The sequence below is a fragment of the Poecilia reticulata genome, chromosome 14 (genome assembly GCF_904066995.2).
Source record: "Poecilia reticulata chromosome 14, P_reticulata-male-v2, whole genome shotgun sequence".
Classification (NCBI taxonomy): Eukaryota; Metazoa; Chordata; class Actinopteri; order Cyprinodontiformes; family Poeciliidae; genus Poecilia; species Poecilia reticulata.
This window is the reverse complement of record NC_088843.1, coordinates 14,440,757-14,453,454: the sequence shown is the minus strand read 5'-3', so window position 1 is coordinate 14,453,454 and position 12,698 is coordinate 14,440,757. Positions and strand designations below refer to the sequence as shown.

Sequence of the window (12,698 nt, the reverse complement as noted above, 5' to 3'; positions counted from 1 at the left end):
CATACACACGCAGTCAGGTGTACTTTCCCCCCCTTTTTTTTTGCACTTTACTGGACTCGGTGTTGTTTAAACGAAACACACAGTTTTGTTTTGTTTTTTTTTCCATGAGGAAGTCTTGTGCTGAGAATCACGCTGCTGATGTGGTGATAAGGCTGCACCTCTGTATGCAGATGCTCCCCCGTGGCTATTTATAACACACACATGAAGAACGTTTCACCACTTCCCTCGCGGCGCGTTCAGTTGTACTACATGTTTTCGCTCCACAGGTTTGCTTGTGGTGTGACTGACTGACTGACTGATGCAGCTGCTGCACTGTGTTAACCTTTCTGTGAGCGCTGAATGAAATTAAGCTAGCGGTAGCCCGACCCGTTGCCGGAGCAACTAAAGACCAGACGCTTCTTCTTTGCCTGTTGCTTTGGGCTTTTTTTTTTCTTTTTTTTTGAGGTCGTTTGCTCGATTTAGACGTACATTCAGAAAGACGGAGAAAACACAACGAGTCAATATTTGCATGCAGAGCTTATTTTGTGAACGTGTAGTGAGATAAAGCCGCAAATGCACTTCCAAAAAAAAAAAAGGCTGTTAGCAAGCTGTAGAACTTCTGCACAATTTTATGCACAAGTAGCGCGAAACTATGAAGTGGAATATTGCACAATATTCAGCATTTTTATGCATAAAACTCTAATAAGTGTTAAATGCACTTGCATTCAGCCAATCTCACTCAAGACTTGAAGCATGTGTCTCCACCGAGAAATCTATCTGGCTCTCCCTTTGTCCAGTCCTCTTCACTTAGCAACTCCAGCTGACTTCAGATAGGATTATGAAGTTTTTAAATCGCATCGCAGTCAATTGGATTTAGGTCGGGACTTTGATTGAACCGTTCTAACACATTACTCCATCGTCTCCCTGGCTTGATGTTTTGGGTCCAGTTACTTGTTTTGGTAACTTGGTAACTAGGTCAATAACATTCCCCCATCAACACTGATCAGATTTTTCGTTCTTGCTCGATGGGGGATGATGCTGCCGCCACAGTGGGAACAGTGACATGCAGTATTGGCATTTTTGCATGTTGGTTGAGGCGGACAGCCATGTCTTTGTAGGTTTGCAGGTGTGCCGTACCATTTCCGCATATTTACAATAACGGTGTGGACCAACCCTGGTCCTCACCGCCCCTCCCTGCTCTGCATGTTCCAGAACAGCTGATTCAAATGATTGCACGACCATCAAGTGCTGCAGAAGCCTGTTAATCACCCAGAGATACAATTCAGGTGCTTGGCAGAAGGGAAATACCTAAAACATGCAGGACAGGGTGGCGGTGAGGACCAGGGTGGAGAAACACTGGACTGGACGGTGTCCTGCGAGACGTTCGAACTTTGCGTGGCAACAGTGTTGTGCTGTGCAGATGCTTCTCCTGAGCTGGAAACTGCAATTACAATTTAGATTGCAATTGACCTACGTCCTCTGGACAATTTTCTTTCTTTATCTTTACATAACGTCCCCACTTCATTTAAGCTGCTTTCCCTATACATACAATGTGGAGCTCAGGGACGCCTGGCATCCATCCAGCTGGTCAAATACATCATGGATGTGCGGAAAATGAATGCATGACACTTAAAATGTAGCACCGACCCAAATATCACACTCAAGGGATCCTTTGCGATTGCGATGTTACCCACACTCAACCTACAGCCTGCTGATCCAGAAACCAGCATTGTGATTCGGCCTTTTCTAAACACGGCGCCCCGCGGATCGAAATCACGGCTGCAGGACTTTCGAGACGATGGGCGAGTCACTTCGACGTCCAGCTGTCCCAGGTCACAAAGAAGGTGGCTCTGCGCTGAACGCCCGGCCATTTCTACTCGCGAAACTGCGTGTACAGTTTCACGGCACTTTTGAGACAAAGACTCGCAAGCAACTGCTGAGCCTGAGACCCGGAGCTGCTTGCCTGCACCAGCAGCAGACCGACCATCTGTCGTCAGCCCGCCCCGTCGCTGCACGCCGGAAACACACGCTTTTATTTGCCGCGCCGTCCGCGCGGAGCTGTCAGTCGGCAGCCGCAGCTTAAGCTCGACTCCTCACAACAGCGGCTCTGTGCGTCCAATATTGAAGCCATATGCGGCGGGGTTAATTCAACACATCTGGAATCCAGCCTCCAGGCCAAATGATCTCATGTGCAAAATGGGTGAAGTTTGCTGTTGGGTAAACGCTCTCCTTCACGGTGAGGCAACCTTTAGGAAAGAATGTGCAGGACAAACAGCTTCACCCCGTAGGAGTGCGCTGCAAGAAACACCTTTTGTTTCACGCAAAAGGCATACTGGGCCTATAGGCTTCCTGCTTTCCATGTTGTCACCAAACACTTGCTCGCCGCACTCTTCCTGTTCGCCGAGTGTAAATAGGAAGCGTTCATTTGAACTCTAAACATCAGGGTGCTTTGCGTGAGCCGGTCCTACCTTACAGTGACCACCGAGAGACAAGAGTTTCAGGTCCGAATTTTGACGTTGCTATCAGGACAGGATTAGAAAGACTCCAGACCAGTGCGGTTTCAGATCCCTTTAAATAGCTGCGAGCTGGTAGGGGGAGAGAGAGAGAGAAGAGAAAAGCACACAAACACAAATAGTAAGAAGCTGTAGGAAATACCATAGACAGTTGGTGCACAGATGTACATTACAGGAAGGTTTTATTGTTTCAAATCAAAGGGAGTCCCTTGGGTACACCTGTAACTCCCTTCCTGTTTTATTCCTATCTAAGTCATCCCACCAACATGTACACTTTAACAAATGTGACCCTGCAGGGCAACGAAAGAAAGAAAGAAAAAAAAAAACAATAACCTTTGGAGGGTGTCCAGGCAATTATTTTATTTTTTACTACCTGCCTTTCCTCTTCATGGCACCGCATTTCTGCTTTACCACTTGTTTCAACAAGGCTCCCTCTTTTTATCTTGATACCTAATACCCCCAGCCTCCTGCTTTCTCCTTCTGGCAACGCGAGCGGCTCTGCCTGAGTCTCCACCCTCCCTTCTCTCGGCACGCTGTGCCCCTGTATCCCTGGCAACCGATGATATCATTTAGTCCAGAGCTGGGAGGAAGGCCTCCAGTGAGGAGGGGAGTGTTTGCGTTTGTGTGCGATTTTTGACACAGAAAGGAGAGGTTGAGTCGGCGGTGGGGGCAGGAGACCGTCTGTGGGGGTTTTTAAACTTCAGCTTTTTTTTATTTATTCACAGCAGTACTTATAAGGGACAGGCTGATATGAAAGTGCTTTGCATAAACGTAGCACAGTTTCAGAGTATTCCCTGGAAAACACAGAGAAAGATATTTAATATCATCCAATTGCTTTATTTTAAATATAAAACCCCAATTGTCTGCAGAATGCTTCTAAAATCATCTGTTAGTTCAAGTAGCTACAATAACGGATGCGCCGATCAAGTTTTCCCTCATCACTACCAATTTGGATTTTCTTTGCGGTCTGACCTGTTGACTCATATTTCCCTTTTCTTCCTAAGCTGCTGTCACACTGTTCCCCATCTTGCCATGTGTGCCAGCATTAAAAACAAATCCATAGGAACATGGGTCACAAAGCCGCGAATGAAGGAAATTAATAAGACTGCATGGATCAACAAGTTCTGAACAGGGCATGTACGCAGAGATCAGTGGTGTGGAAATGCACACTATTCTGCTTCACCTTGACCCGGTTCATTACTGTTCTGTTAAGCATTTCACTTTTCATATTTCCGGATCACCTGGGGACAATCGGCCAGGTACTGACTAGCCAAGTTTATCAGACAGTAAGTCAGGGAGGCATTAAGTTTCACTTTCATTTTCAAGCATCCGGTGCCTAGAGGTGAGTAAACTATCTGGACAAGATAGCATGAAATGAAGTCATTTTGTATTATATTACGGGTCACTGCTGGAGTCGCATTGATTCTTGGATTGATCCCATCAGCTGGTTGCTGGTGTATCCTGCAGGGTTCAATTTTGAGGCAGGTGATACGATGTGGGCTTCATGTCTTCCAACTCAAATGAAAGGCTGACGGACGACAGCGTGACATCAGTATAAGGACTCTACCACACAGAGGAGAAAAATGCGTCGCACGTTCTTTGAGTAGACTCGAGTCAGCGACATTACACTGACCCATTGACGGATGGAAAAATCTGATTTCTCAGTATGTAGCCATCTACAGGTATTTTGATTTACACTGTATTGTACTGTAATCTACCGCATGCAGGATGTAAAAAAACAATGCTAAGAAGCCCCCATTTAATAGAATTACCAATTAGAGCTGGTCAAGGAAAAATTGGCCGATTCTGATGTCTGGTCGATCGATTTCTGCATCTCTCGTTGCAATACCAGTATCAATCAGATTTACCTGTTGTTATATTTTTATAATACATGAACACATACCTATTCGTTTCAGAGCTGTAGTTTTTAAGGGTAATGTTTTAGTTTTTAAGCGTCCTTAGTTTCCCAACGATGCCTGCGTTTGGAAGCAAGTTCAGAAAGACGGATTGCTGCAAAGTCAACAACTCAACGCAATCAGCTGGGCACCCTCATATAGAGACTTGGTTCTTTTTCCTCAGCTGACATCAGGAACTGAATTTAAATGCAGTGCATTATATCTAGGCTGGAATTTAAATGTCAATTTGAATTTATCCCCGTGACCTACTTCAACTGAATTAGAAGTGCTTGCTATTAACTGGCACTGCATTATTACTGAAAGAGCCAAGTTTCTCTAAAGTTTCCCTGCAAGCAATCAAAAGTGCTGGACTCTTATGGAAGCCAGCTGACCAACAGCATCCAACGACACGTGGGGGAGGGGAAGCAATCTACTCTTCATGAAGTTGGAGAAAACGGAGGGCGCTCTACGGGCTCCTTTGTGATCTTTGCAATAAATACGATGGGAGATCTTTGTGTTTATGAAATCCTAACTTTTTAAAACCCCCGAGTCCAGCTTGGATGCCTGTAGCCTGCCCCAGGCGACGACTGATGGGTGAGCAGCAATATTCAAAGAATGTGGAGCGCTAAGTTTTCATTTCTAAGCAGAATGACGTTAGAAACACCACAATCATGCATCATCTAAGCTAGCTGCAGCAAAACCACTGCAGATGTGCATCTTTTGCAGCGTGTGCATGCGTGTTTCATGCAGTGGATCATGCTCCTATACCATAAAAGGGAAGGAAGGTCTGCCACACACACACACACACACACACACACACACACCCACCCCTGCACACACCATAGTTGCCTCTTGTGGTTTCTTAGCCAACGCAAGGAGAGGACAGGCAGAGATCAGACCGAGTGGAAGCAACAAGGTATACAGACAGACTGGACGCCGACTGGACCCCCCACCAACACCAGCAGCGCCACCTCCCCTATAGCCTCGCCGACTACATGCCCAGCTCCCAATCAGACGCAGACATGAGCCGGGCTCAAATGCTCACATAGCGAACGTACAGTACGAGCCGAATATCAATCACTTAGTTTTTTTTTTTTTCTTCTAAAAATAACATCCCTGCTTGCTGGTTTGCATTGCAGACCTCCATTTCTATTCCCCCCCTCTTCTCCCTATTCCAGTTAACAGCAGCTTCTGCCGGCATACGCTCCATAAAGCTCAGCCCCTCCGAGGGGGTGCTGGAATGTACCAAGGCAAGGTCAGAAACACCAGAGAGGGGTTTGTTGCAAGAGTGTGTGTGTGTGTTGTGTTGTTGTTGCAAAGAATACAAAATGTCCAGCTTTTGGGGGGGAACAAAGACTGTAAAGCATGCTGGCAGGTGTGACGAAAGACTGTGCGTGCACGAAAGAGAGAGAGTGAGTGTGTGTGTGTGTGTGTGAGATGCACAGCTGGTCTGCGTGGTGAATGGTAACCTAGAAATGGCTGTCCAGGTGGTTATCAAAGCCGGTAATCAACTGAAGGCATAAATATATATGAAACAGGATGATCCTGGCGACAGCCGCCTTACCTTTGACCTCCTGGGTGAGCATGGCAACCATCTAAGTGTGACATTTCTGCTGGAAGCAGCAAAATCCGTTTTGACGAATGTTGTTGGGAGACCTGTGCAATATGAGACACTGTCCTCGTTATTCTAAATTAGGATCTAATCCTTGCTCTTCCTACTCCAGTTTGCACACAAACACAAACTCGCATTCAACAGCTCGATGTTCCGGTTTGCAAAAAAAAAGAAAAAAAAAAGAAAATTGAACCACAAGTGTAACCGCAACAGTTTTCTTTCACTACATTCATCATTTCACATTCCTCCTCTCAGTGTGGGTCTGCACGTGAGCGCGTGTGTGTATTTCTGTGTGTGTGTGTGTGTGTGTGTGTGTAAGCTTCATGCATGAATGTGCAGCAGTCTGCAGACGTACACTGCAGTACAGTCATCGAGAGACAAATCATTGACAGAGCACAACATTAAAACACCCCGAATGATCCAAGAACTGAGATGGAAACAATAGGAAAAACACACAGAGGCAGATACACACACACACACACACACGCACACACACACACACACACACACACACACACGCTTCTACCCCAACACACAATGCATGCAGTAGATTTCCATTCACCACCATAAAATAAGCACATCAAGTTCCTCCTCTGCATTCCTCATTTACCTCTCTTGGGGTTTTTTTTTTCTGTAGTTTTTTTTTTTTTTTTTTTCCTTCAGGGTCTTTGGTCCAGGCAGCCCTTCTCTCCCCTTTTTCCTCCCTTTCTTTCACTCCTCGCCACCTTGTCTCACCCGATCCTCTCCTCTCTGTCTCCTTTCTTTCCCCCCTCGCCTCCTCTTCCTGTTTCCACTCTACTCTCTGATGCTGGGGCTCTCATAGCAGCACAGACTGATCCACGTGCACAGAGGGATGGTGGGGCGGGCCCACGAGCTGCCAGTCAGAGGGGCAGGAGCCAGTCAGGAGGCCGGGGGCCCCTCTCATCTATCACAGGAGGAGGGGAGAGGAGCAGACAGAGAGCAATAAAGAGGGAGGTAGAGAGAGGAGGAGGAGGAGGTGGTGGTGGTGGGGGGGATCTTTAATTCTCTTCCTGTGTGCCTACGTGCGTCTGTGTACAGTATGAATGTGGATGTGAGGGAGCTGGAACCCAGCCAGTACAGTAGAGGAGATATTTTTAAATAAATATTATATCTTTACATCTATCTTGAATTTGAAATATGCGCTGTTGTTTTCTCTCTTTTTTTTTTTTTGTGAGTGTGTGTTGAAAACTGAGACTTTTTCCTTTTGTTGTTTTATTTATTTATTTTTTTTTTTTGCAGCAATTGTGTTTTAAAATTCTCCTCTAACGACTAAATTCAAGGAGATCAACTTACATCATGCATTTTATTCCAAATTATGCAAACTTTGTGAAATGTGTGTGTGTGTGTGTGTGCGTGTGTGTGTGTGTGTGTGTGTGTGTGTGTGTGTGTGTGTGTGTGTGTGTGTGTGTGTGTGTGTGTGTGTAGCAGAGTAAAAATGGTGACAAGAGGGGCTGCCAGCTCAAATGTCAAGTGACAGGACAACCGGCGGAGGAGGGGCCTCGGTTCTCCCTTCGTGAAGGAGGGTCTAAAGTCTTTGTAGCACACAATATGAGACCAGCCAGCACTCGCTCTTCTGCTCATTTCACCCTTCACTGGCCAATAAAAAGCAGGTAGAGCTCTCGGTTGGGGGGCCCTGGAATCACAGCAAGAGGTCGAGAAAGATGGTGACCTGAAGACCAGCTGGTGAAATGATAGAAGCAAACCGGTGATGGATTTTTATTTTTATTTTTTTATGATTAGATTTTTAAAAAATTATTATACTTTTTTTTTTTTTTTTTTTTTTTTTACCTCTGAAGTGCCATAGCAACAGCACCCGGATCAGTCTGAACTCTCATTGGTTAGTCTTCAACCCCATGTGGGTATTCAGACCAATGAGCAGGCTGCTACAGCTCCGTATGCCAGACAGGCTGCTGAATCACACCCCCTGGCGGCTCAGACGAGGCCTGGAATGACCCTCACACGGTGGTTTTCAACAGAGACACTAGTCCAACTACTTCGACTTTCTGGGATCTGCAAAATTTGTTCCAGGCAACTCTAGCAGTCAGAGTTTAAGTAAAAGACACTCCGCTGTACTCCACATTCATACTGCAGCAAATATCACGAAAGCTGAAAAAAATAAATAAAAGAAAGACAAATTTGATTTCAATTGATAAGGTGCTGAGAAAAATCAGCATCTTATACATTGTTTCAGTCTAAAGTAGTTTCCTACTAGGTAGGAAAAGAGCAAGAAAGTATAATCAGAACAAACTCAATGTGTATTTAAGCAAAGAAACGTAAAACCTTCACTGCCCTAAATAACTGTCTGCCATATTGTGAGTGGCACTGAAACGGCTCTCTATTCACGTTCGCCTTGGTATCAAATGCGATGAATGATTAGAAACGTTTCTGATTAGAAAGTTTTCTGATTTAAACGGACAGTACGTTTACATTTAACCATTATGTGCTAGTTGCTTTTATAATTTTATTTTTTTTTAATGCCGAAAAACGTGACATTTGATAAAATATGAAACAAAATCGCAATAAAGTAAGAACAATTAAAAATAATACACACTTATTGGGCCCTAAATTAAAAAAAAGGAATTGTGCCAAATTGCTAAATAGTCTACTCGAGCTAAATAGGTGTTTTAACAAAGAAAAACTTTTGCCAATAATTATTATTTAGGGGCAGATGTAAAGCTCTTGATTCATCTTTTTATTCATCACATTTATAATAATATTTGTATGTATTTTATTTATTCAAGAACGATGATAAATTAGGAATCAACCTTGTTATTTGGAAGGGGGTGACCAATGAGTTTGAATCTAGTTCAGCAAAAAGTATATACTGCCTCTATGTGGACAAAGTTAGGTACTGCATATTGATGGCGCTTGTTATCTGAAGATGATTGAAATGTTGCATATGTTGAACACCGTGGTTTGGTGTGTGTTTGACGGCACACACTGAAATGAACCATAACTCAGAGCTAAAGACACAAACAGCTAAAAGGAAGAATATAGTTCAGGTAGTGTGATTTTAGCTTCGTTTCAAATTTGTCAAATGTGAAGAAAAGTTTAGAACTCCATGTTCAAGGAAGAAATGCTGACAGCAATTTCTGAATTTGTCTCACACATCAGATCTTGGGTTTGGGAATTACTTTTTAGCTCTTTCAACCAATGAATCAGTTCCACTGGACAACAGTTTCTTTCTTTGTTTTCTGTCTTTACATGACAAACTACTTGGTAATTACTTCTGTGTCACTTTTTATGAAAACATTTCTCAAACCTGTGGTACAGACTAATAAAATGTGATACAATGAGAAATATTTACTCCCAGAATTAGTTAAGCATTTCTTTTATTACTGATTCCATAAATAAATATCTCCTTAAACGATTCCGCAGCTTGGCACTCAGGCTTCTGCATTAATGCTTTGCTGATATACCTTTCAAATGATCTGTTTCAGCATCTTATCATTTACGTTACCTTTTTGGGTTGTAAAGCACCCTGGTACACAAATAATCTAAAACAAACTGACTTGCATGCCTATAGTCATGGACAGACCTTGTGTGGGAGCAACTTCTCTACTAGATTGCTTACCGATCACATTCAAAGCAGACGAGGCTTTAAACTTGACGCATCACCAAGTTCACAGGATACATCATTGCTAAAGTGATTTCATCATCTATTTGAAAATTGTATTATCGACTCTTGTTTCCATCGTTCACACTGAAAATTGCTACATGGAGGCAACTAAGACCTACCAGCTGTTGCCTTTTGCTAATGAAGAACTGAGCGATAGCAGCAGTCTGAGCGGCTGCATCACAACCCGTCTTCCTCCCTGCACCGGGGAGCAGCAGTGGGCAGCCAAGCCGGATCTATACTTGGTCCGAATTTATAATTCTAATTGGTAAAAATGCTGACAGTTGAAAAATGTCTGTCCACATAACTGCATCATCAGCCCGGTCGCATAAGTTATGATTGTCATAACTCAAGATTAGATCAGAGAGGCAAGCTGCTCCTAACAACACTCAGTCACTCAAATTGACTTATTAGGGCAGTGAAGGATTGTAGCTGGGGCTAATCTGACAGTTTACATTTGCATAAAGCAGACTTTAGCAGAGGGCAGCCCGGCAGCAGCAGCAGACACTCCAAGTCATTGGAACTGCATTACTTTTTGTGTGCTTAACATGTCAAACCAATCAAGACAAATGTTCCTCCGCAACTTTTATCAGCTAAACTCAAATACAGTTGTGGTTATATATAAATATTTCATCATTTTTTACCAATAACTTCTAGCCCTTCAGAGTAAGTGTGAAAATAATGCCTGGTTCGGGTCACGTTGGAACATAAAGCCGATAAACAGTATTTTGCTCACAAAGACAAGGCTAATGAGCAGGGATTGTTAAAATTTGCAATATGGAGGTTGTTTTTGCGAAAGACTTCAAAATGCGGTGGACACAGGAAGACGCAATTAGAGGCGAGCTGCCATTTGAGGTGAACATTAAGAGTTTTGCTTCGATATCATGTTTCTTCTGCTACTGGACATTTTCTATTCCCAGTCTAAGAAAAGTCTCCAATAGCTTATTATCTATGATCATGACTACCTGTCAAAATATTTGATTGTTTTTTGAGTTGAACTAGTAGATGCTGGACCTAGCAATGTGTAAGGACTGCTAGACCTCGCTGGTACTCGCTCACAATCTTTGCCACTTGGTATTCAAACTTTCATGCGTTATCTCCCTTTACCAAGTGGCTTATCCACCATTCAAACCAAGACGCAGAGTATCTTGAGTCACGCTGGGAACGTTGGGCCTTTTGTTCACAACTCAATCAGATTAGTCAGGTTTGCATTTTACAATTATGCAAGAAACACTAGGCTGCACAGTGACACAGCACAAGACTGTTGCCTTGCAGTAAGCAGGTCCAAGGTTTTAGTCCCAGATGGGGCTGTTCTGCATGGAGTTTGCATGTTTTCCCAGTGTGGGGACTTTGTCCCAGAGCGAAAAAGCATGCACGTTAGGGCAAATGGCCTAATTAAATTATCCTTGGATATGTGCATGCATGGTTGTTTGCCTTGTGTCACTGTGGTGACCAATCCAGGACGTATCCTACATTTTCACCTTTACCACTAGAGTTAGATATCACCCCTACAATCCTGAAACGAGTAGAACTGAAGAACTCGAGTCTTGTTTCAAATCCCAGTAGATGAGCATAAAAAATATTCTGAGCAACGCATTTTAATGCCATAAATTTCATGACATTAATCATATAAGACTGGTGTCTGGGTTAGAGGGTAATATTCAACTCAAAGATGAAGAAGCTCCTTAATACAACCCAAAAAAGTCAGTTTGTTGCAAACTGCAGGTTTTTCTTCAAAGTTTTCAACAGTTGAGTTCACGTTAATGGCAGTGACATGCCCTTAACGCCTACATTAACTCAAGGCTTACTCTCTGGAAGCACACGTCCAACTTTGCATATCAGCTGTGTGATATTTAAATAATAACGGCAAGTGTCTCATTTTGCACAAGGGCAAAGGAACGAGTCAGTGAGGAGACAGGCACAAACATGAGGATGTTAACTTCTTTGGTTCTTGCTCTTACGGCCTTACCTTACCTTTCATTAGCAACTGTTGTGCAAGACTTCAATCATGTGGAGAGATGCAAGGACTCGCTCTACATGGGGACGCCGCCACGTGGGATTGTCGACATCAGGCTAAAGAAGATCTGCCAACGCTACGCAGACAAACCTCGATATGTGACGCTGTACGATCCTCACAAACGGATCCCGGTTTACTCGGCTTATACCTTCAAGAAAACAGAGGGAGACAGGCGTGTGGACTACCCTTGGATGTACGAACCACAGGTTAGTGTCTTTTAAATTGAAATACCTATGTTCATTAAAAGTTTATCTTTTTTTACAAAGAGAACAAAATGCTTTGGTAGGACGTGAAAGAGAATAATTTATTTTTCATGTCCTCCCAGCTGGCAGAAATCGATGGAAATGGGAACATGTTGCCGTTCCCCACTGGCTACCTTCACATGAAGTTCGAGGACAGCCAGGCAGTGCTAGACGACTACTCTGACGTTGTTCTTTATGAAAGAGGACACTTGAACCCAGACCAGCACCAGTCCACTCCACACGACCGCGCCGCCACCTACACACTGACTAATGTGGTCCCAGAGATCAGGGAGTTCAACATCGGACCGTGGCGTGAGTATGAGGAGCGAATCCGAGTGCGCCTCAACAACTTCTGCCGTGGCACTGCCTACATCGTCACTGGAGTGACCACCCGGGGGAACATGATCCGACGCAACAACCAGGACCGGGTGGCCATCCCCGAAGACATATGGTCCGCGTACTGCTGCACCGAATACGACCGCAACTCTCCCCACGACATGCGCATCCTCTTCCCGTCCCATGCGGCCTTGGCCAAGAACGCCAAAGAGGGGAACAGTGTTCATGAGATGACGGTGCAGGAGCTGGAGATGTTTCTGAAAAACCACATGGATGTCGACCAGAACCTTCAGATCTTCTATGACAACTGCGTCTCTCCCTCGCCTCTCCCACTGTACCTGCAGCACACCATCTGAGGGACGTCCCATTTACCATGTGTTGATCTGTTAGACATGTGTGATCGTGCTAGATTCAAACGTTTCTCCTAATAAGAAAGGTCAATAATATATTCCACAGTAAAAAAAAGA

At 44.1% G+C, this 12,698-nt stretch overlaps 2 protein-coding genes across 5 annotated transcripts in view; one reads left to right on the top strand and one right to left on the bottom strand.

Annotated features, from left to right (window-relative positions):
• The window catches only part of LOC103475867 (uncharacterized), a 24,073-nt gene extending 17,322 nt beyond the window's left edge, over positions 1-6,751 (bottom strand). The window contains exons 1-2 of one of the 3 annotated variants that reach the window (XM_081615306.1): positions 6,610-6,751; positions 2,448-2,564 (exon numbers count right to left, since the gene is read on the bottom strand). The gene's annotated coding sequence lies outside the window, so the exon portion shown is untranslated. Of the gene's footprint in view, positions 1-2,447; positions 2,565-5,951; positions 6,048-6,609 lie in introns of those variants that run through there. The other 2 variants (XM_081615304.1, XM_081615305.1) reach the window with 2 other exon arrangements.
• LOC103475896 (endonuclease domain-containing 1 protein) lies at positions 5,554-12,698 on the top strand. 2 transcript variants are annotated; one of them, XM_081615307.1, is made up of 3 exons: positions 5,554-5,642; positions 11,621-11,859; positions 11,979-12,698. In XM_081615307.1, exons 2-3 carry the CDS (start codon positions 11,674-11,676, stop codon positions 12,585-12,587), a joined length of 795 nt encoding a protein of 264 aa, XP_081471433.1. In that variant the 5' UTR covers positions 5,554-5,642; positions 11,621-11,673; the 3' UTR covers positions 12,588-12,698. The 2 variants fall into 2 exon arrangements, with proteins under 2 accessions (XP_081471433.1, XP_017164063.1); XM_017308574.2 differs by lacking the exon at positions 5,554-5,642 and having other exon boundaries at positions 11,446-11,859.